General features: G+C 47.0%; 1 protein-coding gene across 1 annotated transcript in view; it reads right to left on the bottom strand.

Moving 5' to 3' along the window:
• The window catches only part of LOC126336938 (uncharacterized), a 209,706-nt gene that overhangs the window by 57,919 nt on the left and 125,379 nt on the right, over positions 1-26,408 (bottom strand). Inside the window, exon 4 of the mRNA XM_050001115.1 lies at positions 25,536-26,023. Within this exon, the coding sequence (XP_049857072.1) occupies positions 25,536-26,023 (488 nt within the window). The remainder of the gene's footprint in view (positions 1-25,535; positions 26,024-26,408) is intronic.

The raw sequence follows: 26,408 nt of genomic DNA, 5'->3' as shown, positions 1-26,408 counted from the left end.
TTGTACAGTGATATACAACGATACACAGACACGCAACTGATTGAAATAAATTGAAGAATTCATGAACATCTCAGTGAGATTAATCCGAAGATTTAGTTCACTATGGAAACGAGGTCAACGGCAGATTACATTTCGTTAATGTGCAAGTCTTCAAGAAAGAGGTTGGTAGCACACGGTATACCGAAAAAAAACCCGCACGGACCGTTACCTACACCGGGATTCAAATCACCATCCAAGACAAAAGCGAGGTAGTATAAGTACTACAGAGTGAGGTAATCTGTGAACCAGAGCAGCTCGGCCAGGAAATGGAACATCTCACCACTGCGTTGCTGAATAATGGATATTCGTCCGCTGATATAAAAATAGCGCTGTCGCAGCCACGTAAAGGAAATAGCGACGTAAAGGCGTCCGTGAAATCCATGGTCTTCCTGCAGTTCATTAAAGACGTTACTGACCACATAGAAAAGATCTTGATGAAACAGAATATCGCTGTAATGTAAAACCACATCCGAAAGGCTCAGGGACACGGAAAATCGTCCGAATATGCTGGCTAAACTCTGGAAAAAGCAGGAATTTACAGGATTCCGCCATGTAACTGTGGAGACGTCTACGTGGCGAACGGTCGAAAAACTTAAAGAACACATGGATAACTGTAGATGTGATAGACGTATCATCTGCTGTGAAACACATTGTGCATCCAGGAGATCATCGGATTCTATTTGATAATACTCAGGTAACTGGCATTCTCAAGCGGATACTATGAAAGTCTACGCAGAGATGCCATGTTGACCATGAAACATCCCAGTAATTTAAATCGGAAGGAGGATCGTGTGAGACTGAACGGTATCTGGATCCCAGAGCTCAAGAAGATAGGTACACTCTCCCGCCAGGGGGTGATATCAGTAGCGGACGACACCAACTGATACTGACCAATCGCGGTCGAGTACACAAGATACGTGACGTCACGCTTCTTCAGAGTGGTACGCCTAAACAGAAATGTACTTCAGTCGGTAGTGGAAAGGTACGCCCCCCTCCCCCCTTCCCCTGAAAATGTCCTCCGAAGATTGGGTCGAAACGTTGGGTTTAGATCAGATACTCTTCTGCCGACGGAATAACAGCACGGAATCTTCTAATGTGTGATTGGTGAAACTGAGGGATTCCCAGTTTCATTAGTAGTTAGATGTATTTGAACAGATAAGCGGTTTCGCCTTTACATCTCCGTGGTGGGAATATCAGCGAAGTGGGGGGGGGGACTTGATAAAACATAGATCACTAAAATGGACTCTTTTTCAAGATAAGGGGAGACAAATGACACAATTTGCCGAACATTTTTTATTCTTCAAGCTGGCGTCTCGCATGGTTTTCTCTAAGACTGTCTTCTGCTTCTCAAATCACGAATGACGGGGAATCACCATAAAGAGATGAATCGTGTTTCGTTTATTAAGTAGTTCGTAGACTCGCCAAAAGCGAACTCTGGAAAACTGACAAAAATTGTTATTGATAATAGCCGGTATCATCCTATAGTTGTTGACAAGACGGCTACCATGACAAAGCGAAGTGAGGAGATGACCGTTAGCTTCAGCGTCGCAGGTTGAAATAACTTCATTGATAATCACGAAAGGGGCAACTTGTGCAAGTAATATCTCTCTACAAATCATTTTTTCAGAGACTGGAAATCGACGAGTTTACAAAAACGATACCAATATGATCATCGGTCTGCCACTTTATCACTGCCATTTCAAGTCAATTTAACTGATTTTCACAAAATTAACTGTCACTTTTCCACAAATAATTTAAAAAATTACACTGTCTGCAGTCGAAGCGTTCACGAACAAATTTGTTGCATAAGTCGCCTCTAAAGTGATATACAGCGCATCTAAAAAAAAGCATGGAATCATATAAACATTTTGGAAAATTCAGTAGAGAAAACGATCATTTCATCAAATAACCATAGTAGCAGCGAGATTCAAAAGTCTATGATAGTGACAAGAGTAATGTCAATATAATTTATCTATCGTGACTACAGAAATCTTGCATTAAAGGAAGGTGTGCGCAGCTTTAGTAACTGGACAGGGAAACAATATTTTCGTAAAGTTCGTAATTTTAACAAGAAGGTTGGTTTGATCGAGTGAGTCAGAATGAAGTTCCCATCACGAGTTCAGATTTTTATTAAAAAAAAGAAAAAGAATTCTAAGAGTATCCAATATGATCTCGGCAGAAATAATGAGGTAGTACTTTCTATAGCGATGTTCTTTTTTCTCGCCCTACAGTAAGCTTATTTAAAATCATTTGTCTCTTTCAGATTAACGCGCATGCATTTTTTATGTTAGAAATAAATAGGCACGCAATAATTTTTGTAAGCTCTCGGTCGTAAATTAATTTATTGCTGTGTTTCGATACATCATCATCAGACATAGCTGTGGTAAGAAAAAGAAATAAAATATAAAACGATAAAGTACAAAATTAAACCACAGCAAAGTAGGCACCTATGGTACTGAAAATACTTCTCTCATATACAATATGTGGAACCAGTTGGCAAATAGACCGCTATGTTTCCAGTACCTTTCGTGTGGTTTGGTTACGTACTTCATTTTAACTATTGACGGAAGCTTTTGTCCAGTGAATCTCATATTTTTTTTCCTGAAACATTATTTACATTGTATTTACGCTACTGGCCATTAAAATTGCTATACCAAGAAGAAATGCAGGTGATAAACGGCTATTCATTGGACAAGTATATTATACTAGAACTGAGATGTGATTACATTTTCACGCAATTTAGGTGCATCGATCCTGAGAAATCAGTACCCAGAACAACCACTTCTGGCCGTAATAACGGTCTTGATACGCCTGGGCATTGAGTGAAACAGAGCTTGGATGGTGTGACAGGTACAGCTGCCCATGCAGCTTCAACACGATACCACAGTTCATCAAGAATAGTGACTGGCGTATTGTGGCGAGCCAGTTGCTCGGCCACCATTGACCAGATGTTTACAGTTAGTGAGAGGTGTGGAGAATGTGCTGGCCAGGGCAGCAGTCGAACGCTTCCTGTATCCAGAAAAGGCCGTACAAGACCTGCAACATGCAGTCGTGCATTATCCTGAAGAAATGTAGGGTTTCGCAGGGATCGAATGAAGGGTAGAGCCACGGGTCGTAACACATCTGAAATGTAACGTCCACCGTTCAAAGTGCCGTCAATGCGAACAAGAGGTGACCGAGACGTGTAACAAATGGCACCCCATACGATCACGCCGAGTGATACGCCAGTATGGCGATGACGAATACACGCTTCCAATGTGCGGTCACCGTGATGTCGCCAAACACGGATGCGACCATCATGATGCTGTAAGCAGGACCTGGATTCATCCGAAAAAAAAATGACGTTTTGCCCTTCGTGCACCCAGGTTCGTCGTTGAGTACAACATCGCAGGCGCTCCTGTCTGTGATGCAGCGTCAAGGGTAACCACAGCCATGGTCTCCGAGCTGATAGTCCATGGTGCTGCTAACGTCGTCGAACTGTTCGTGCATATGGTTGTTGTCTTGCAAACGTCCCCATCTGTTGGTTCAGGGATCGAGACGTGGCTGCACGATCCGTTACAGCCATGCGGGTAAGATGCCTGTCATCTTGACTGCTAGTAATACGAGGCCGTTGGAATCCAGTAGGGCGTTCCGTATTACCCTCCTGAACCCATCGATTCCCTATTCGGCTAACAGTCATTGTATCTCGACCAACGCGAGCAGCAATGTCGCGGTAGGCTACAATCCGACCTTTATCAAAGTCGGAAACGTGATGGTACGCATTTCTCCTACGTAGACGAGGCATCACAACGTTTCACCAGGCAATGCCGGTCAACTGCTATTTGTGCATGAGAAATCGGTTGAAAACTTTCGTCATGTGAGCCCGCATCTCGTGGTCGTGCGGTAGCGTTCTCGCTTCCCCACGCCCGGGTTCCCGGGTTCGATTCCTGGCGGAGTCAGGGATTTTCTCTGCCTCGTGATGGCTGGGTGTTGTGTGATGTCCTTAGGTTACTTAGGTTTAAGTAGTTCTAGGGGACTGATGACCATAGATGTTGAGTCCCATAGGGCTCAAAGCCATTTTTTCGTCGTGTGAGCAGTTGTAGATGTCGCCAACGGACCGAACCTTGTGTGAATGCTCTGAAAAGCCAATCATTTGCATATCACAGCATCTTCTTCGTGTCGGTTAAATTTAGCGTCTGTAACACGTCATATGAGTGGTGTAGCAATTTTAATGGGCAGTAGTGTATTTGTTGTTAGCACAGCTATGTGTGATCATGATGTGTCGAAATGCAGAAATAAATTAATTTACGAGCAAGACCTTCCGTAATTCATTATTTACCAACTCTACATGGCCGTGTGCCTCGTATATGGAAGCATTCCTGTACCAAGCGAAGTGAAATAAATAGGCTGATTGAAAAACAGCTTAACTGCAAACCCAGTGATCTGTTTCTCGTAATGAAACAAAATGGTTGGCCGCTTAGCTCTTGACTGGCGAGCAGTAGATAATGTACCTCGTGCTAGAAACATCTGACAGTGTTCCGATTTGGGACAGATGAAAATACGATTCATTCTTAAGATGTAGCTCAAATAACGTAATCACATAAATTCAGTTACAAAAAAGCTTCTTTCGTGCCGAAAATGTCGTAAAGTACCAGGAAATTCCTTTTTATAAACTACTCGTGCGTCGTCTTAAAATGTGCCATCGTAGATAAAACTGAAATGTAAACGTTGTGGACCTCTTTTAGTAGAACACGCTGATGCCAGTTGTGCATTTCTTAGTTGTGTATTTACGAGGTTGAGCCAATTGAGTAGGCTGTAAGATCACTGGTGTGTCGCTTGCGGTAAGTGCTCCACGCGTCCACGTGCTCCTGTCGAAGTGTGTCCCCTGGCGCAGTACTGAACAGACTACTGAACGTGGTCGTATCTCTGACGCTCGTGTGAGCTGTCTGTATAGTTCAAAAGAGCGATAGCTGGAAACAATTTGGCCCTGCCCACGTGTCAGCGCCCGACGGAAGCAGCCGGGACATTTCTGCCGTCCGAAGGTTTGTGTCCTGGGGTCGCCGGAGGCGAAGCAGATCCTCTGGTGGACTGCTGGACGGTCGGCCTTGGCCCACAGCGCGCAGCGCACATGGCGGACGTGCCGCGAAGCACGGAGCACACGGCGGTTCCCTGCACCGGCGTGTCCGTGCCCCCCCCCCCCCCCCCCCACACACACACACACACTGCTCACGGCGCGGCGGGGCTAGGAATGAGAAAAACCAACCACCTAAAACAGTCACCGATATTTTAGTTCCGAATAACCGGAATTTTTCGGTATTTGGTCTCGATTATAAAAGCTGTTTTTCTTCCAGTCCATATGTGGCATAACAGCAAACCAGTGCTTAACAGTATTGGTTAAAATACAGGTGTTTTTCATTTTTAAATAATCTCTTTTCTTCTTCTCCTGTAGTGGCAATCCAAGGATTTGTTTGCAGCAGCTACAATGGCAGCTTGTCTGCATTCTGTGCGTCTTTCAGCTTTCCTCTTCATTTCTTTATAGGTGTCACATCCCACATCTTTCACGATTTGATCCATGTACCTCAGCCGTGGTCTTCCTCTTGGTCTTATTCCCTCGACATATCCCTCTATGATTGTGTTGAGGAGTCCTTTATGTCTTAATAGATGGCCTGTAAATTGCACTCTTCTTTTAACAATGAAACTCCAGAAGCTTCTCTTCTCACCTGGTCTTTCCAGAACCACTTCGTTTGTGACCTTTACCGATACATTTTATTTTGAGCATGCATCTATAGCACCACATTTCAAAAGAATTTAGCTTCTGGTCTTCCTCTGTCCCGAGAGTCCATGTTTCACACGCATAGCATGCCACACTCCACACATATGATTTCAAAAAGCTTTTCCTGATTTCAAGGCTGATGCTCTTAGATGTTAAGATGTTTTTCTTCTTGTTAAAGCAGCCTTTGCTTGAGCAATTCTACTTCTCACTTCTGCCTCGCTCCTTCTATCCCTGGTAATACTACTGCCCAGATAAGTAAATTTATCAACTTGTTCAAGCAGTTCATTGTCTGCATGAACTTGGACTTTCACTTGATCTTTTTCGTCGCATGCCATTACTTATGTTTTTTGCTTTATTAATTCTTATATTAAATTCTTCCCCCATAAATTTATCCATTCTATTCAGTAGGACTACAAGATCTTCTTTACTTTCAGCTAGGACTGTTATATCATCGGCATATCTTATCATATCTATTCGTTGGCCATGAATTACTACACCTGTCTGTGAATTTCCCCTTACTTTTTTCAGCGCCTCTTCAATGTATAGGTTAAAGATAACAGGGGATAGTGCGCAACCTGGTCAGACACCTTTCCGTATCTGCACCTCTTCTTGTTTTGTCCGTCCACGGATAACTGCTGTCTCTTGTACAGGTTCCATATCATTTTTCTATCTTTATAGTCTATTCCTACTATTTTGAGTACCTCAAACATCTTCTCCCATTTAACATTATCAAAGGCTTTCTCTACATCTACGAAAGCTACGTATGTTGTCAAGTTCTTATCTAGTCGTTTCTCTATTATTAGTTTTAGAGCAAATATTGCTTCTCTGGTTCCTCTATCTTTCCGGAATCCAAACTGATCTTCGGAGAGTGTAGCTTCGACTTTTTGTCCTGTGCATTTTAGGATAATTGAAGTTACTATTTTAGAGGCGTGAGCAACTACGCCGGGCGTCCTATAATTTTCACATCTTGTAGCATTTGCCTTCTTTGGAATGGGGATCTTAATGTTTTTCTCACAGTCTTTAGGAATTTTACCCTGCTTGTACATGTTGAAAACAAGATTATACAACTCCTGATTCAGTTTTGCTCCTCCAGATTTCAGAAATTCAGCTGGAATATTGTCTATACTAGGCGATTTGTTGTTTTTCAGTCTTTTCAGGGATAGTTCAAACCCTTCCTTTAAAATACAGAGGTTCACCTATGTTGTGTACGTCTACTTCTGTTTCTTCTTCCATGATGTTTTCAGACTGTTCTGGTCCGCTGTACAGTTTTCCTATATATTCTTCATCATCGTCGTCCAACATATTGCCATTTTCGTCTATCACAGCCCTACACTTGGTTCTTCTTTCTCCAAAGAAAGGTCTCACACATTTATAGGCATTGTCAATATTTCCCTTTCTCATGTTGTCCTCAACTGAAATACAGAGATGATCAAGGTATTTTTCCATGCTTGTTTTGCCTCTGTGTTGATTCTGTTTTTCAGACTCTTGTATTTCTCTTGGTCTTCCCTCTTCACAGCAGTAGTGCGGTTCCGGACTGAAACGCCTAGAACCGCTCGGCCACACCGGATGGCGAAAATGTCTCAGATCAGCTGTTCATGAGCCGTCGTTATTCGTGAGCTCAATTAAAACTTTTTCGTAGCATTTTCATAAACTATCAACACTGCGTATAATTCAACATTGATGTTAAAACGTCTTATTCCGTTTTAAACATAATCCTGCTTTATACGTATAAAAACTGTTATTTCATCTTTCTCATTAGAGAATTTCATTTATAACAGTGTCTTCTCGAACACTGCTGTCACGTTTAGAAATAAACATAAAATAAGCACAATTGATTCGGACTGAGGGTGAGAGGTATTAAAATCTCTCTCTGGAAATACTAATTTAGGTTTTCTATATAATTTCCTAAAATAGAATAAGGCTAATGTTGCAAGGATACTCTGAAAATCACATGGCTGGATTCCTTCCCCATCCTCCCTCTATCAAAGATTGTGATCCGTTCCTGGTGCCCTCTTTCTCGACAAGACGTCGAATCCTAAATTATAATTTTCCTTTTGCTGTTTAGTGGCATCAGCCTTACGTTTTTACTTCTTTCTTGATATCACAGAAGAGCAGAGTAAGCTAGGTTCCATATGATCATACCATGTGGAAATCATCTTGTTTCCTACAGAGGAGTTATTCATTCTCGAAAAATTCTGCAATTCTTGAGTGACAGATCTCTATTTGTCTTTTGGATTGGAATGACACTAATTTTTTTTCCATTTACATCGTATGTTTAGTTGTTCCAGCAAACTTCGAATAACTGCTGAAGGCTAGGGCCTATTCCTCCGCGTGGTGGATGTAGAACAGAACAGAGGTCCCATCAGTTTCAGAGTCCATTCCTATATCGAGTGATCTGAGCGAAATTCGACTCCGTCCCCGTATATTTCTACATGTGATATCTACACATCTGTGACGATTTAAATTACAAATTGCTTTTCGATTTGTAAAATGAAGCCCAATACGGAAAGTAAGGTAAATAAAAATGATAAAGGAAAGCGGACACGTTAAAGTGATGCATCATGTGAGCCATTTCACATACAATGTCAGTACTTCATTTTTGTGTAAAGTCTTCAGGCTTATTTAATAACATGCTTCCTTACTTACTGTCGATGTGCCAATAAGCGAATGTATCAGAGCGTTTCTCGACCTACAATCCAATTTAACAAAGTTAATTTTCACAACAGTGGATTAGTAACTAGCATAATTAACGCAAACCGTGTATAATACTTCTGCACATATTCGTTTAGTAGTAGCATCTTTGACTTGCAGTCAAAACAGCCTTGGTCCCTGATTCGAACCCAGTCCCTGCATAATTTTTGAATAAAAGTCATCAACAATGGCAGCCGAAGACTTACTGTATAAGAAGTCACCCTCGTTCTGCCAAAGGCCTGCTCAAGGAAATCGAGGAGCAGAAAGAGTTCCATGGTACCCTCTTGCCTTTGGGGTGAGAAACTGCCTCTAAAAGACCGACGAATCAACAATGATCGACGGCTTAATGTTGTAGAATCCAATGGAAATCACTGCATTAAAGACACATCCATAGGGCACGGTGCCTGTAAGTGACAAAGCATCATGATGATCTCTCCATTGGTAAAAAAAATTCTGTATTAGTCCCCTAGTCAGATATCCGCGAGGGGTCTCCCAAGTGGGACGCAACCACGAGAAAAAGATTAAATAACCAACGAAAGGGTAACAGAGTCGAACGTGGAATGTCAGAAATTTGAACGCGCGTTGAAGCTAGAAAATCTACACTCCTGGAAACTGAAAAAAGAACACATTGACACCGGCGTGTCACACCCACCATACTTGCTCCAGACACTGCGAGAGGGCTGTACAAGCAACGATCTCACGCACGGCACAGCGGACACACCAGGAACCGCCGTGTTGGCCGTCGAATAGCGCTAGCTGCGCAGCATTTGTGCACCGCCGCCGTCAGTGTCAGCCAGTTTGCCGTGGCATACGGAGCTCCATCGAAGTCTTTAACACTGGTAGCATGCCGCGACAGCGTGGACGTGAACCGTATGTGCAGTTGACGGACTTTGAGCGAGGGCGTATAGTGGGCATGCGGGAGGCCGGGTGGACGTACCGCCGAATTGCTCAACACGTGGGGCGTGAGGTCTCTACAGTACATCGATGTTGTCGCCAGTGGTCGGCGGAAGGTGCACGTGCCCGTCGACCTGGGACCGGACCGCAGCGACGCACGGATGCACGCCAAGACCGTAGGATCCTACGCAGTGCCGTAGGGGACCGCACCGCCACTTCCCAGCAAATTAGGGACACTGTTGCACCTGGGGTATCGGCGAGGACCATTCGCAACCGTCTCCATGAAGCTGGGCTACGGTCCCACACACCGTTAGGCCGTCTTCCGCTCACGCCCCAACATCGTGCAGCCCGCCTCCAGTGGTGTCGCGACAGGCGTGAATGGAGGGACGAATGGAGACGTGTCGTCTTCAGCGATGAGAGTCGCTTCTGCCTCGGTGCCAATGATGGTCGTATGCGTGTTTGGCGCCGTGCAGGTGAGCGCCACAATCAGGACTGCATACGACCGAGGCACACACGGCCAACACCCGGCATCATGGTGTGGGGAGCGATCTCCTACACTGGCCGTACACCTCTGGTGATCATCGAGGGGGCACTGAATAGTGCACGGTACATCCAAACCATCATCGAACCCATCGTTCTACCATTCCTAGACCGGCAAGGGAACTTGCTGTTCCAACAGGACAATGCACGTCCGCATGTATCCCGTGCCACCCAACGTGTTCTAGAAGGTGTAAGTCAACTACCCTGGCCAGCAAGATCTCCGGATCTGTCCCCCATTGAGCATGTTTGGGACTGGATGAAGCGTCGTCTCACGCGGTCTGCACGTCCAGCACGAACGCTGGTCCAACTGAGGCGCCAGGTGGAAATGGCATGGCAAGCCGTTCCACAGGACTACATCCAGCATCTCTACGATCGTCTCCATGGGAGAATAGCAGCCTGCATTGCTGCGAAAGGTGGATATACACTGTACTGGTGCCGACATTGTGCATGCTCTGTTGCCTGTGTCTATGTGCCTGTGGTTCTGTCAGTGTGATCAGGTGATGTATGTGACCCCAGGAATGTGTCAATAAAGTTTCCCCTTCCTGGGACAATGAATTCACGGTGTTCTTATTTCAATTTCCAGGAGTGTAAATGGGAATGCAAAGACTCCATTTAGATATTGCGGGGGTAAGGGGTCAGTGAAGTGAAACGGAAACAAGATAATGATTTCTGGTTAGACGAATGTAGGGTAATATCAACAGCAGTAGCGTTATGAATAGGAAGGTACGGCAGAGAGTGAGTTTCTGTGAACAGGTAAGTGATAGGGATGTTCTCATCAGAATCGACAGCAAAACTACGCCAACAATAGTTAAGGTATATATGCTGATGTCATAATCAGAAGATGAAGAGGTGGGGGAAGTGTATAAGAATACTGAGCGAGTAAAGGGATACCATAATCTAATACCTCGTACGCGACAGTAAGGTAAGAAACAGAAGAACGAGTTACGGGAAACTATGGGCTTGGTAGCAGGAACGAAAGAGGAGAATGAGTTCTGCAGCAAATTTCAGCTAGTAACAGCGAATACACCGTTCAAAAATCACAAGGGTAAGCTTGTTTGGTGAATGACGGCGTCACGAAATAATTCCAACTTAATTACGCATTGGCCAGACAGAAATTCCGAAATCGGATATCGGATTGTGGGTCTACCCAGGGAACAGGTATAGACTCAGATCGCAATTTATTAGATGAAGGTTGTCTGAAGTTTAAGAAAATCAATGGGGTAAGAAGTGAGATGTACTATGAAATCATAGGAAAGATGAGATGCTTATGAAGTTCTGTAGGGCCGTAGATACTGCAGTGATAGAAGCAAAGAGGGAAATAACAAAGAAAGGTTTAACCGTAGTATTAAAATTCATGGTGGAAGGATATCAGTGATAAAATTGGATGATGACGGTTGCTAGCCATAGTGACAATGAAGAAGAATTACAGGACCTGCTGACTAGAATTAACAGTGCAATGAGTACGGAATATGCACTGAGTGTAGAAGAAGGAAGAAAATAATGAGGAGTAGCAGAATTAAAAAATCGATTATCTTAACATCAAAACTGGTGACTATGAAGTAAACGAAGTGAAGGAACTGTACTACGTTGAAAACAAAATAGCAAAAGTGGAATTCCCGGCCAAGAGTAGTCTATTAATATCAAAGTACGGACTTAATAACTTCCGTGGTACTAGAGCGAGCTGTAGAGGGTATAAAATGCAAGGGAAGACAGAGATTGGAATACAAAATATAAATGAAATTATTGAGGCCGAACAGTCAAGTGCTATTTTGATATGACGAGGATGGCACAAAAGAGGAATTCGTGGGCGAGCGCATCAAACCAGGAAGAAGACTGATAATTCATAAAAAAGAATCCTATTATCACACCTTTCCGTACCTCGTATAAAAGCGTTCTTCGTTGAAAATAGTGCAACATCAAACGATGCACGTCCAATGGTGACGACACTTTTTTTTTTACTCTTTTAAATTAAGAATGTAGGTAAAAATCGTTTGCCCTCATTTTCTTTTAATTTTAATTTTTACTATGTTAACCAAGGTCACAGTGTTATGACCTTGATACTTGAGCCCACATCCGTATGAAGTGTGCTGATATACTGATACAAGAACAAAGAGAAAACCGAACATTTCGGTTTTTTGCTGAGCTAGCAGTTATAAGGCGCGTGTGAAAAAGAATCTGTTGCACTCCACGACCTCTACGATCCTCCGACCTTTGGGGCAACCCTCTATCAGTCTGCCTGCTGCATATGAATTATATCTGCGCAAACACTAATTAACTGTTGTTCCAGTAACACAAAAACTTGTTATATGTGACATGATAATGACATTTTTTCCTGAGACCATTCGAATGACATCATTGCCTTAATCTTCTAGGCACTCCAGTTTGGTTGATGTTCTATATTATTGCTCCTTCTCGAATCAGGATGGAAAAATACAGGAAAGTATTTTGCGTCTTGGTCAGACGAATTCTTGGAGGCCCCTTCGATGAGGTCACACTTCACCATCTTTCTAAACTGTGGTGGTCTTGACAAACCTGGTACCACAGATGGCGGGACATATACAACACTTATTCTTGCTGAATGTGGACAAAGGACAGTTGTGTTGAAAATTTCGTCATTGAATGAATCGGTGGAACAATGGCAGTAAAACAGCTTAGGCTACATGAAGAATTTTGATGTTGTCACTGGTTGGAACAGGGTGAGTACTGTAACAAAGCGATGTTGATGCGAGAGAGAGTAAATTGCAAGAGTGTCTGCTGGTGTTTTGTGGCTGGAAGTTCGGGAGCCTAGATAAACTGTAATTGGTTGCGATAACATAGTAGACTTCTTAACGACAAACAATCCTGACAAATAGAGAGCATATGACGGATATATAAATTAGATAATTACCTTAATACCATAACATCAAAAGTCACCAGAAATAAGCCTCAGGCATATGTATTTACAAAAAGATAAAATTCTCTTGTTGAATTCTGACGAGACAGTCTCCATTCCTTTCACTTTATGTAAGCGCCGATAGAATCCAGCTTAAACTCAAAGAACATACAAATCCACCAAAAACAAACGTCGAATATATTGATATTAAGTAATTGATGCTTTCTACAGGGGATATAGAGTTGGTTATACTTCCCTAGAGAGCTTCTGACATAGTTCCTCACAAGCCACTTCTAATCAAATTGTGTGTATATATGGAATATCGTCGCCGTTGTGCGACTGGATTCGTGATTTTCTATTAGAAGGGCCACAGTTCGTAATAAATGACAGGAAGTCATCAATAGAAACAGAAGTATATGGCGTTCCTCAAGAAGGTGATACAGCCCCTCTGCTGTTTCTAATCCACATAAACAGTTTAGAAAACAATCTGGGAAGATTGTTTGCAGATGATGAAGTTATTTACCGTCTCGTAAAGACGCCAGAAGATTAGAACAAATTTGATAAAGATTTAGACGTAAGAGCTGTGTTGTGCGAAAAGTGGGAAGTAAATAATAAAAAGAATAAATAAATATCGTTAAATTTCGATTACACGATAAATCACACAAATTTAAGACTTGTGGATTCAACTAAATACCTATTGATTACAACTTAAATTGGAACAAACACACAGAAAATTATCTGGGGAAGGCGACTCTAAGACTGCATTGAATCGGCAAAACACTTAGAAGATGCAACAAATTCTTTGAAAAGATTGGTCTACATTACTGTTGTCCATCATCTTCTGGCGTATTACTGCGCGGTAAAAGGTCCTTACCAGATAGGACTGACGGAGGACATTGATTAAGTTCAGGGAAGGGCAACTCGTGTTCTAAATCGCTTAATAGGGGTGACAGTGTGACGGATATGATACGCAAGTTGGAGTAACAGTGATTAAAACAAAGGCGATTTTCGTTGCGGCGAGATCTTTTCACAAAATTTCAATCACCAAATATTTTGTTGGCACCGTATAAATAGCGATAAATGACCAACGAAATAAAATGCAAGAAATCGGAGGCTCCACGAAAAGATTTAGCTGTTCAATTTGCTCACTTACTATTCGAGAGTGAAACGATGGACAAATTATCTGAAAGTGCCAAACACTGAAGTGCCAATTGCTGAGCAGTGGTGTAGATGTAGATGGAGTGTGCGTACTGACTAGATACGAGGAACATTCCCTGTAGAATGGAATAATACTGGTGTTCCTCGCGAGAGTAAATCAATGGGAGCTGATATCAAGCTGAGGAAGTTATTGTCGTATTTCACTGAATAGAGCAAAATGAGAAAATGAGGCCATCTACGAAGTCTAGAATAAAGTAGGGACTGCGATACTTTATTTAAGGAAACTTACATCCCTAGTTATTAGTTTAATTCGTCTTCACTATCCAGTCTTCTGAAAGATGTCATCAAGCCCTAGAAGTTTATTCAGCAATATGTTCGTGTCCAGAAGGTGAACAGAGAAGAATGTTTTGAAAAGTAATCGTCAGAGCTAACTCAAATGGTTCAAATGGCTCTGAGCACTATGGGACATAACATCTGAGGCCATCAGTCCCTTAGAACTTAGAACTACTTAAACCTAACTAACCTAAGGACATCCCACACATCCATGCCCAAGGCAGGATTCGAACCTGCGACCGTAGCGGTCGCGCGGGTCCAGACTGAAGGGCCTAGAACCGCTCGTCCATACGGCACGCCAGACCTAACTGTCACGGTGTTTAATTAGTTTCTCTGATACTCATCAATTTTAGTAAAGCTGTGGAAATGTCTGGATTTGCTTCATAATCCCGATGCGAGTGCTGATGAACTCGATTGGAGTATTTACATGGATTATACACATTGTGTGTGAATGCTCATGTATTTTCTGCGGCTACGGGCTACGGCGAGATTTGGTAATGAGTGGTAATAGAATGGTGTCTTTCACAGATAACGCTTAATAATGTTGTGGGAGTGTTTCGGCAACACGTATGTGTGGGCCGTAAGCATACAGGAGTCAAAGCATGACTCTAAATTACTTCTATCTACAGCAGTGAACCAAAACCGCGAGACAAATGCCGACTTGAGGCCTTGCGAATACGTGACACGGTAAGCACAGCATCTCTCTGGCGACCATACGGACAGAAATCCACTGACATAAGCAACTTCGACAAAGAGCAAATTATTACCTCGTAACGAGCATCTCGGAAACAACGGAACTGGTTAGCTGTTCGGGTGCTACCGTCGTTAAAGTCTATGGATGGTGGTTGAAGGACGGTGACCACAAGTAGGAGACAAGGGGTTTTGACGCACACGCCTAATCACAGAACATAGCGGTCGGGGCCTCGCACATTCTGTAAAGAAGAATAGTCGGCGATCTGTGGCAGATCTGACAACAGAGTACAATGCTGGTCCAGGCACAAGTGTTTCGGAATACATTGTTCAGCGCACATCGTTGGACATGGGGCACTGCAGAAGACGTACTCGGCGTACTGCCACGTTGACCAACAACATCGGCAATTACGAGTGCAGTGGGTACAGGATCATCAAGACTGGACAATGGACTATTCGAAACGTGTAGCTTGATCGGATAAATCGCATTCCTCGTTACACAAGATCGATGGTCGTATTCCGTTATGACGTGATCCGGAAGAACGACTGCTCGAAACATGCACTGTGCACGGCTGTGTTAACTTCAGCTTCCTTGGGATCTGTGGAAGTTACTGAAGGCATTATTACAGTTGTGGTGCACATGGACATTATGTCGGACTCTTGCATCTCTTTATGTTTGATATCTTCCCCGATGGTGAAGCCGTCTTCCAGCAGGATAACTGCTCGATTCAGAAATGCAGAATTGTGCTAAGACTTGAAGAAAATGACAGTGAATTTACGTTTATGTCTTACCCAACAAGTACACCTGATCTGCACCCAGTGAAAGACATCTCGTATGCTACTGGGAATTCCGTGAGCAGCGAGCAGACATCTGGTGCCTTATACCACCCGAAACCCACCAAGAACTTTCGAAACCATACCATGGAGAATAACTACTGTTTTGCTTTTCAAAGGTGGACATCACTGCATTTCGTCTGCTTGAGCTGTTAACGATCTTCAGCAAAGAACCAGAATTCAATGACCATTTTCACCAGTTGACAAGTAAATATATGCAGTGCATGGTACCTAATCGGAGGTTTTTGTTATGTATTTGGGTGTTAGCTGCGACGATCTATGTAATTCGACAATTCACCTCTAGTGACGGGTAGAAAATTTCAGTCTTCCATCTGGAGAGTAAACATACTTATCCAGAAGTAGCTATGGATAATACGAAGAAGCAATGTGTACATTCTCTCAGGCCAGTGATATGAAGGGGAATTTCACAACAATGGTGTTTAGGCCTGTGCAACATGGACCCAAATCGTACACAAATCTATGGAGATATGTGAGAGTCCTAGTCCCATGCACTTGTGAAATACTACCAGCTAATGGTATGTCAAACTCAACGCCAGCTGTTATGTCACAACCTCCACTTGGGTTCCAGATTGGTAGCTGAAGGTACTCCTTTCCAGAGGTCCAATCTCATCCGTGTAGGTAGTTTCACCTTGCACGTTTCAAAAGCAGAGTGTGGAGTTGCGAAGTAGACCCTAAGCGACACCCGTAGGCTATATAAAAAAAATTCAGTTACCATCTGAGGAAACATACACTTTCATTTTAAGACAATCTGCAAATCGAGAATGAGCTAAGCGCAGGTTCATTAGCTGATTAAAATTTTGTAATTTCGAAATATTTCCACGGCTACACCTTATTTTTATTTTATTTATTTACTTTTTTACATTTTTGGGTTACTGACACATTGTCAAGCACTCATATTTACATATACAGCCAAGCTGTCTAGCTGCAAACTGCCATAGTCTGTAACTTGATCATTCAGAATGTTGCTATGAACATCCTGGTCGTTATACATGGTAACAAGAATGAGAGGAATCAAAATTAGAATTATTTATTAATACCTTCAGCTGCTGACGGGCGTTGATATATATCCACAGGAACAGGTGAAAATGTGTTCCCCGACCGCGATCTCCTGCTTACATGCCAGACGCTCTATCCATCTGAGCCGCAGAGGATAATGCGACATGTCAGAAAGAACAGACACCACATCCATATAAGTATATAGTTCTGGCAATACCGGCCAAGACCTTCTTCTTCTGTGCGGATGCACATATATTCTTGCTGAGAATGTCTTCCACGAGTAATGAGTGTGTTGGGTAGGGACACTACGAATGTAGTGTGTGGACATACAAGGTGAAAATGTGGGTCTCGCGGGAGGCGTGCCCGAAATAGTTCCTGCAGGCGGACTATCCTCGGTGCCCTCGGTGGCTCAGATGGATAGAGCGTCTGCCAGGTAAGCAGCAGATCCCGGGTTCGAGTCCGGGTCGGGGCAGAAAATTTCACCTGTCCCTTTTGTTATATATCAGTGCCCGTCAGCAGCTGAAGGTATTAATATATAATTCTAATTTCGTTCTAGACGGCTGCAGGTCATCAATGGTGTCTGTTCTTTCGGACATGTCCAAAAGACCAGACACGATATCCATATAAGTATATAGTGAGAGGAATCAAATCATAAGTAACGCAAGAAAAGTCAGAGAAACACTTCTGACGTGAATTACGCCCTCTATAATCGCCTCATTGGGCTGTTGATGCACTGGTGCCTTGCATCCTTTCAAAAGAGCAAAATCATCACTGGTCGGACCACACCTCCGCGAGCAACATGTTTTTGGTCATTGGCCTGTGACGATTAAGATCTTTCTACGCCCGCCGTTGTTTCACCAGGTTACATGGTCGCGAGTGGCACACCATTCCTTATAGACACGCTGGACAGTCCGCTCTGAGACAGTAACGAATCGGGTAACTTCATTCATGGTGTGGTCATGGAAATGCTTCTTTCTGCCATTCTGCCAGGTCTCTACAAGGACCCACATTACCGCACTGTTTACGTATAGCCTGCTGGAAGATATACACCTCTTCACTGCCCTGACTTCAATTAGCGGCGGAAGATCACATGACCACTTGGTACCATTTCTATATATAGCACTCCAAAGCGATCAGACTGCTTTTCTCAGAGAACCACTAAACTTCATCTGTTGACTTAGTTAGAAAAGCAACTGGTTGGAGCAGATAAGTAGTGTTAGGAGTTTTTGCTAACACGAGAATATTTTAGAAACAAACAAGATGTACTGCAGAACTTTGCACACTGAAGCGCCAAAGAAACTTGTGGCATGCGCATTCAAATACAGAGATATGTAAACAGGCAGAAGACGGCGCTGCGGGCCGGCCGCGGTGTTCTAGCGGTTCAGGCGCTCAGTCCGGATCCGCGCGACTGCTAAGGTCGCAGGTTCGAACTCTGCCTCGGGCATGGATGTGTGTGATGTCCTTAGGTTAGTTAGGTTTAAGTAGTTCTAAGTTCCAGGGGACTGATGACCACAGATATTAAGTCCCATAGTGCTCAGAGCCATTTGAACCATTTTCGAACGGCGCTGCGGTCAGCAACGCCTTTATAAAACAACAATTGTTAGATCGATTACTGCTGCTGCAGTAGCAGGTTATCAACATTTCAATGAGTTTGAACGTGGTGTTATAGTCGGCGCACTAGCGATGGGACATTGCATCTCCGAGGCAGTGATGAATTGTAGATTTCCCCGTGCGACCATTTCGCAAGTTTACCGTGAATATCAGGAATCCGGTAAAACATCGAATCTCCGACAACGCTGCGGCCGGAGAAAGATCCTGCAAGAACGAGACCAACGACCAGATTTCAATGCTGGGCCATCAACAAGTGTCAGCGTGCGAACCATGAAAAAAAAATGGTTCAAATGGCTCTGAGCACAATGGGACTTAACACCTGTGGTCATCAGTCCCCTAGAACTTAGAACTACTTAAAGCTAACTAACCTAAGGACATCACACACATCCATGCTCGAGGCAGGATTCAAACCTGCGACCGCAGCAGTCGCGAACCATTCAACGAAGCATCATCGATATGAAACTTCCTGGCAGATTAAAACGGTGTACCGGGAGTCTTGGTCCGGCACACAGTTTTAATCTGCCAGGAAGTTTCATATCAGCACATACTGCGCTACAGAGTGAAAATCTCATTCTGGAAACATCCTCCAGGCTGTGGCTAAGCCGTGTCTCCGCAATATCCTTTCTTTCAGGAGTGCTGGTTCTGCTAGGTGCTCACGACAGTTTCTGTGAAGTTTGGGAGGTAGTAGACGAGGTACTGGCAGAAGTAAAGCTGTGAGGACGGGGCGTGAGTCGTGCTTTGGTAGAGCACTTGCCCGCGAAATCCAAAGGTCCCGAGTTCGAGTCTTGGTCCAACACACAGTTTTAATCTGCCAGGAAGTTTCATATCAGCGCACATTCCACTACAGAGTGAAAATTTCATTCTGGAATCATCGATATGAGCTTTCTGAGCGAAAGACCCACTCGTGTAGGCTTCAAGACTGCACGACACAAAGCTTTACGCCTCGCCTGGATCAGTCAACTGACATTAGACTGACTGTTGATGACTGGAAACATGTTGCCTGGTCAGACGAGTCTTGTTTCAAATTGTATCGAGCGGATGGACGTGTACGGGTTTGGAGACAGCTTGTTGCAACCATGGACCCTGCAGGTCAGCAGGGTACTGTTCAAGCTGGTGGAGTTTCTGTAATGGTGAGGGGCTTGTGCAGTTGGAGTAATATGGGACCCCTGATACATCTAGACACGACTCTGACAAGTGACACGTACGTAAGCACTCTGTCTGATCACCTGCGGCCGGCCGCGGTGGCCGAGCGGTTCTAGGCGCTCAGTCCGGAACCGCGCGACTGCTACGGTCGTAGGTTCGAATCCTGCCTCGGGCATGGATGTGTGTGATGTCCTTGGGTTAGTTAGGTTTAAGTAGTTCTAAGTTCTAGGGGACTGATGACCACAGGTGTTAAGTCCCATAGTGCTCAGAGCCATTTGAACCATTTTGATCACCTGCATCCAGTCACGTTCATTCTGCATTCCGATGGGCTTGGTCAATTGCAGCATGACAATGCAACACCCCACAAGGTCAGAATTGCTAGAGAGTGGCTCCAGGAACACTCTTCTAAGTTTAAACGCTTTCGCTGGCCACCAAACACCTCAGGCATGAACATTAATGATCTTGTGATTTTTCAGTTTCTTCCGGCGTATTTGTTGCTCGAACAGCCCACGGATATACTGCCGGTTCATAGTGTCCAACGGGCACAATATTTCGGCAATCATACATGTCGTCATCGTCAGGTGCGCTGACGAACTGAGCTCCTGAGGGCGAGCGGCCGAATTAAACCACCTCCTCCCGCGGGCCGCTCTCTTCGCCGTCCGCACCCGCGCGCCGGCGGGCGCGAAGACGTGGGCGTCGGAATCTGTCGTAGCGTCGATGTGCTTGCTACGTCCGCCAGTTCGTACTACAATCTCAGCAAGGCTTGGGACCCGGCACTGAAGGTAATTAAGAAGACTCTCAGCAAGAAGTACGAACTGGCGACCAGGGCGGACGTATCAAGCACATCGACTCTACGAGAGATTCCAACGCCCACGTTTTCGCAACCGCTGGCGCGCGGGCGCGGACGGCGAAGAGAGCGGCCTGCGGGGGGAGGGGATTTAAATCGGCCGCCCGCCCTCAGGAGCTCAGTTCGCGTGTCACCCCGTACCATCACCGCACCGAGTCTGCGCTGAGATGTCGGAGCGAGAGGATGTCCGTACAGCGAAGGGTGTGGCGGATCGCCGTCCGGCAGAGCTTGCTTTGCCGGCGGCCCCATCCGGCCCCCCACCTAAGACGAACCAGGCATCGTCAATGGACACGACTATGGATTTCGAGTCGGCTACACTGCATGTACCGCTGCCCGAATCAGACGACGAGACGGCGGCGCGACATGAAGCGTCCACCTCCACCAGGACGATGAAAAGAAGGGCGACCACCACCACAGGAACTACTCGAGCCCCTCCTAAGGGAAAGAAGGCAAAACCGGCGGATGTCGTCGTCGATGAGGAAGGTTTTCAACTCGTCAAACGGCCGGCCAGGAAGGCTCAACTGTCATCTGCACCGCCGGTTCCGACGACAAACAGTTATGATGAGCTCGCTGAGGGTGTGGAGTTACCTACTCAGAAGAGTGAACCAAGGCCGCCGCCTATTGTGGTCCAACATACTGAAGACTACGACAGCCTCTACAGGATGCTGCTTCGTCTTGTTGGCCAAGACAACGTTGTCATCAAGCCTGCTGGCACCAACCTGTACAAGGTCACACTAAAAACAGCTGATGACTACAGAAAGGTTACGGCTGCGTTCGGAGAACAGGAAAAGCCGTTCTACACTTATCCGTCGGCAACGGACAAGACGCTAAAGATCGTCTTTCGAGGGCTCCCTCGAAACTACAGCCTGGATCACATCCGGCAGCAACTGGAGGATATGGGCTATGGATTTGGACTCAGGTCGATAACCCGCCTACCGTCTCGCCGAACCAGAAAGGAGACGCCGCTGGTCCTAGTGGTCACTTGTGATATCCCACACAACCGTGGGCTGTGGCAGGTCACGAAGATAGCGGCGACACCAGTCACTACAGAAAAACTCCGCTCGAAGAGGGGAGAACCTCAGTGCTACAACTGCCAAATGGTTGGGCATGTAGCACGGTTCTGCACGCTACCCCCACGCTGTGTTAAGTGTGCAGGGGAACACGCTAGTCGCGACTGCACACGGCAGCGCACAGATGGACCGCCCAAATGCGCTGGATGTGGGGGAGAACATGTTGACTCTTACCGCGGCTGTTCCAGCTTCCAACGGGCTGCGGCACGGAGCCGTGGCCAGCGCCCTGGCTCAATAAAGCGGCCTGCACCAGTCAGACCTGGAGTCAGTTTTGCTGCTGCTGTTTCCCCTGGCTCCTCTCCACAGGCCCCCATACCTGCGACGGCGCCAGCCACTGTTGCAACAGCTGCAGACAACAAGAAGGCCCGCCGTCCACGAGGCACAGCGCGACCACCAGCACTGCGTCCTGATCAGCAACAGAGTGAAGACCAGGGACAACACGACCGCTCCCAACAGGGACGCCAGGCTGTCGTCGTGGAAACCCCAGCTCAACACCCACAAGCTGCATCTGCACCCTCCCAGGCGGCCGATTCCAGCATGGAAGAAATGAAGCTCCTCCTGCAAGAACTTCGGGAGCTTCTCAGGGATATCCCGCGGCAACTCATCACCGCTGTTAGTGCAGCCGTTCAGGCAATCACCACCGGACCACTGAAGACCCAGCATGGCCCGTAGTCAAGGAGGAGTCACTGTATGCGTGTGGAATGCCCAGGGCATCCGCACCCAAGATGGCGAATTTCGTCAGCTGCTGCGAGATGAAGCCATTGACATTTGCCTCGTCTCGGAGACTTTTCTCAAGCCTGGAGTTCACGTCCGAGCAGCGAACTACGTGTGCTATCGGACTGACAGACCAACTCATGGCGGTGGTACTGCGGTCTACGTCCGGACTTCACTGGCGCACCATCAGATTCAGCTTCCGCCACTACAAGCGATGGAGGCAACTGCTGTAGCTGTTGACACCTCACATGGGCGCATCACGTTTGTGGCTGTCTACCGTCCACCTGACAGGCAGTTACTCCAACAGGACGTTGAAGCGCTGCTGACATTACCTGGAAAGGTCTTTGCCGGCGGTGATTTTAATGCAAAACATACTGAATGGCATTCTCGTCTTACCAACAACTACGGAAGAAAACTTCTCCGAGTCGCACAGCGGTGGAACGCCATCATCCTCGGACCTCATGATCCCACCCACTTTCCTAACAATGGTGGACTTCCAGACGTGCTCGACATTGCGGTGGCCAAGAGGGTGCCCTATGTTATATCTGCCAGCACTCGCAACGCCTTATCCTCGGACCATGTTCCAGTTATCTTTGACATCGATGTCGATGCTCAGCCAGTGTCGCGGAGATGAATCCAGACCAGGAACACCAACTGGATCCGATACCAGGAGCTGATCGCTGAGGGCCTCCGAGATGCACCAGATGCTGCTGAGGTTGGAGTTGATGGCTATGCCCGATTCCTTCAAGACTGTGCTATACAGGCGGTGCACCGGGCCACACCGCGGCCGCGATCTGAACCACCTGACCGATCTCGGCAACTGCCACCACATCTAATGGAGGCGATAACCACCAAAAATCGCCTATTCCGTGAATGGCAGCTGACACGAAACGCAGCAACGAAGAGGGCACTAAACCAGATGAGGAGAGAGATAAAGGTTGCCGTCAGGAATGGTCCAACCGCCTGGCCACTCTTCGGGTTGATGATGGTACTGCTTGGAAAGCCACGCAGTTCTTCCTCCGCCGGCGACAGAGGATACCGCCGCTACAAGTCGGTCAAAACATCGCCAGCAGCCCAGCGGACAAAGCCAACGCCATCGCTGATGTTTTTGAACGAAATTTCCAGCCCATCATGGACCCCATGGATCCGGATCACATTTGACTGGTTACACAACGTCTTCCGGTATTCCTCAATGCACCTGTGGGCGACGATCACATCGAAGAGGTGGATGCTGATGAAGTCTCTGTAGAACTTCGGCGACTCAACAAGCGCAAGGCGGGAGGCCCTGACCAGCTCACAAATGAAATGCTGCGACAGATGCCACCAGCAGCCACAGAACACCTGGCTCGACTTTTCAACAACATTCTCCGCACTGGACACTATCCTCAAGCATGGAAACATGCAGAGGTAGTGCCCATCCAGAAGCCTGGGAAGGACCCTCGTTTACCAAGTAGCTACAGGCCCATCAGCTTACTACCAGCGGTCAGCAAGGTCTTTGAAAGACTTTATCTCAGACGCTTACAACGTCACATTCAGGAAGAACGTCTACTGCCGGACGAACAATGTGGTTTTCGCCCTGGTCATGCAACAACGCACCAACTGCTTCGACTAGTCGAAGAGGGCCTTGATGCCATCGAACGACGGGAGTTTTTCGGGGCCATCTTCCTGGATGTCTCACGGGCGTTCGATTCTGTATGGCATGAGGGGCTCCTTTTCAAGCTTCTGGACCTCGGTGTGCCCCTGCCGCATGTCCGCCTCCTACAATCTTACCTCGCCGACAGAAGCTTCCATGTCCGCACGGAGGACTTGTCGACGCGCCGTCTGGTCAGGGCTGGAGTTCCCCAAGGCTCCGTCCTCGGCCCCATACTCTACATCCTGTATACTGCAGACATGCCGCAGATGGACAGGGTCCACCTTGCCCTCTACGCAGATGATACGGCGATGTACGCAAGGAGCATGAATGCAGCTCTACTCCAAAGACGCATGCAAGCAGCAGCTGACACACTTAGTCAGTGGGCCAGGAGGTGGCGCCTCAGCTTCAATGGGGCTAAGACGCAAGCCCTCCTCATCACGAAGAAACATATTCCAGCTGCCCTACCGCAGATCGCCATTAGGGGAACCGCCGTACCTTGGGGCACTACAGCAAAGTACCTGGGTGTGACGCTGGATAGAGGGCTCACTTGGAGACAACACATCGATGATATAGTCAAAAAGGTCAGGGGTAGAATGACACAGCTCTACCCCTTCCTCAATCCATCAACTGCACTCCCACCTGACCTGGGTGTTGCGATGTATCTGACTCTAATCCGTCCACTCATCGACTACGCCGCTGTGGTTTGGGGCAACGCCGCAGCGAGCCACGTCGGAAGACTACAACGACTCCAAAACCGGATCCTATGGCTGGCGTTGCACCTCCCTCGGGACTTCCCGTCGGACGACCTTAACCGAGTCTCCAACATTCCAACTGTTAGAGAGAGGTTTCGCCAGGCTGCACGACTCTTCTACGAGAAGACCATGCAGTCAACAAATCCGCTCCTCCGAGCACTAGGCCACCGTGTGCAGCGTCTCAACGCCACCAGATGGCCACACCTGCTTCGCGACCAATAAGTTGCAAGCACGCCAGGAACGCCGTCCCAGCAGACTGAAAGGACATAAACACAACGAAAGGACAACCCACACACACCGCCAGCTTGGAGGAATAGCCAACCAGCTTAGACTCCACCGAACAACAGAGACCAATCTGTCTCTGTCAGGCTGAAGCAAGCTAGGAGCTCAGTTCATCAGCTCACCTGACGATGGCGACATGTCTGATCGCCGAAATATTGTGCCCGTTGGACACTATGAACCGGCAGTGGACTTTACGAGCATTATTGATCTTATCGGGGATACCTTGCAATGTGCTGTTCAAAAGAGATCTCCTTCCCCTTGTACTCTTACGGATTTATGGACAGCCCTGGAGGATTCCTGGTGTCAATCCCCTCCAGCACTACTTCAGACATTCGTCGAGTCCATGCCACTTCTGCTCGCATGGGATCTACATGACATTACACAGGTGTACCGGTCTTTTTGGCTCTTCAGAGTAAAATGATGTGTTAGTCTGTTACTGGAACTAGGAACGTCTGCCTTTTACGGGTAAATGATTTACTGATTGAGCTATCCAGACACGATTCTGGACCCACCCTTCACCTTTACTACCGCCAATGCCTGGATAGTTCAGTCACTAGAGCCTCTGCCCGAGAGAGAGACGAAGGTTCCACGTCCGAGTCCTGGGTGGGCGCACAGTTTTAAGCTAGCACGAAGTTTTAAAATTCGTCGTGGAAGGTGACTCACCTGAAGGAGACGTGTCCGGAGAACTGCCTGAGGACGCGCAGCCTGCTGAAGAAGGCGGTGAGCCACTGGTCGACTGCGCGGTGGTCGACGGGCACCAGCTCGCCCGAGTCGAGCACGCGGCACGTGACGTTGGCGAGCACGACGGCGTCGCGCACCGTGGTGCAGGTGAGGAAGTGCTCGCCGGGCAGGTCCTGCACCACGACCCACGGCCGCTGCGGCGACATCTCGTACGGCATGCGGAACTGGGCGCGCGCCGCGGGCAGGCGCAGCTTGACGCGGTCGCGGCAGCCGAGCGCGCCCGCGCTCGCCATGAAGTGCGTGCCCGCCGCCGGCACGCCCGCCTCGTACAGCCGCAGCACGTCGTCGCGGCGCGCCACCGGGTAGTACAGCGGCACGTGCAGCCCCGCCTCCTCGGCGCGCCGCAGCACCTCCTGCACGTCGTCCAGGAGCCACACCTCGCGCACTCCGGGGCAGAACACGGTGCACCCCTGCCAGTCAACACGCGCCACACTTCAGCATTCTCGCTCCAGGCAGTTACACTTCGAGTGATCGTTCGCCGGCAGGCGGGCGCCCGCGAGCACAGCTGGACGGGGATTGGCAACTAGCTCACACTCAGGGACCGAGGTTCGATGGTTCAAATGGCTCTGAGCACTATGGGACTTAACTTCTGAGGTCATCAGTCCCCTAGAACTTAGAACTACTTAAACCTAACTAACCGGACGACATCACACACATCCACGCCCGAGGATGGATTCGAACCTGCGACCATAGCGGTCACGCGATTCCAGACTGAAGCGAGTTCGCAGCTCGTCGTCGTGCGGTAGCGTTCTCGCTTCCCGCGCCCGGGTTACCGGCTTCGATTCCCGGCGGGGT

Source organism: Schistocerca gregaria, chromosome 2 (genome assembly GCF_023897955.1).
Source record: "Schistocerca gregaria isolate iqSchGreg1 chromosome 2, iqSchGreg1.2, whole genome shotgun sequence".
NCBI classification, from domain to species: Eukaryota; Metazoa; Arthropoda; class Insecta; order Orthoptera; family Acrididae; genus Schistocerca; species Schistocerca gregaria.
This window is presented reverse-complemented; position numbering and strand designations above follow the sequence as displayed.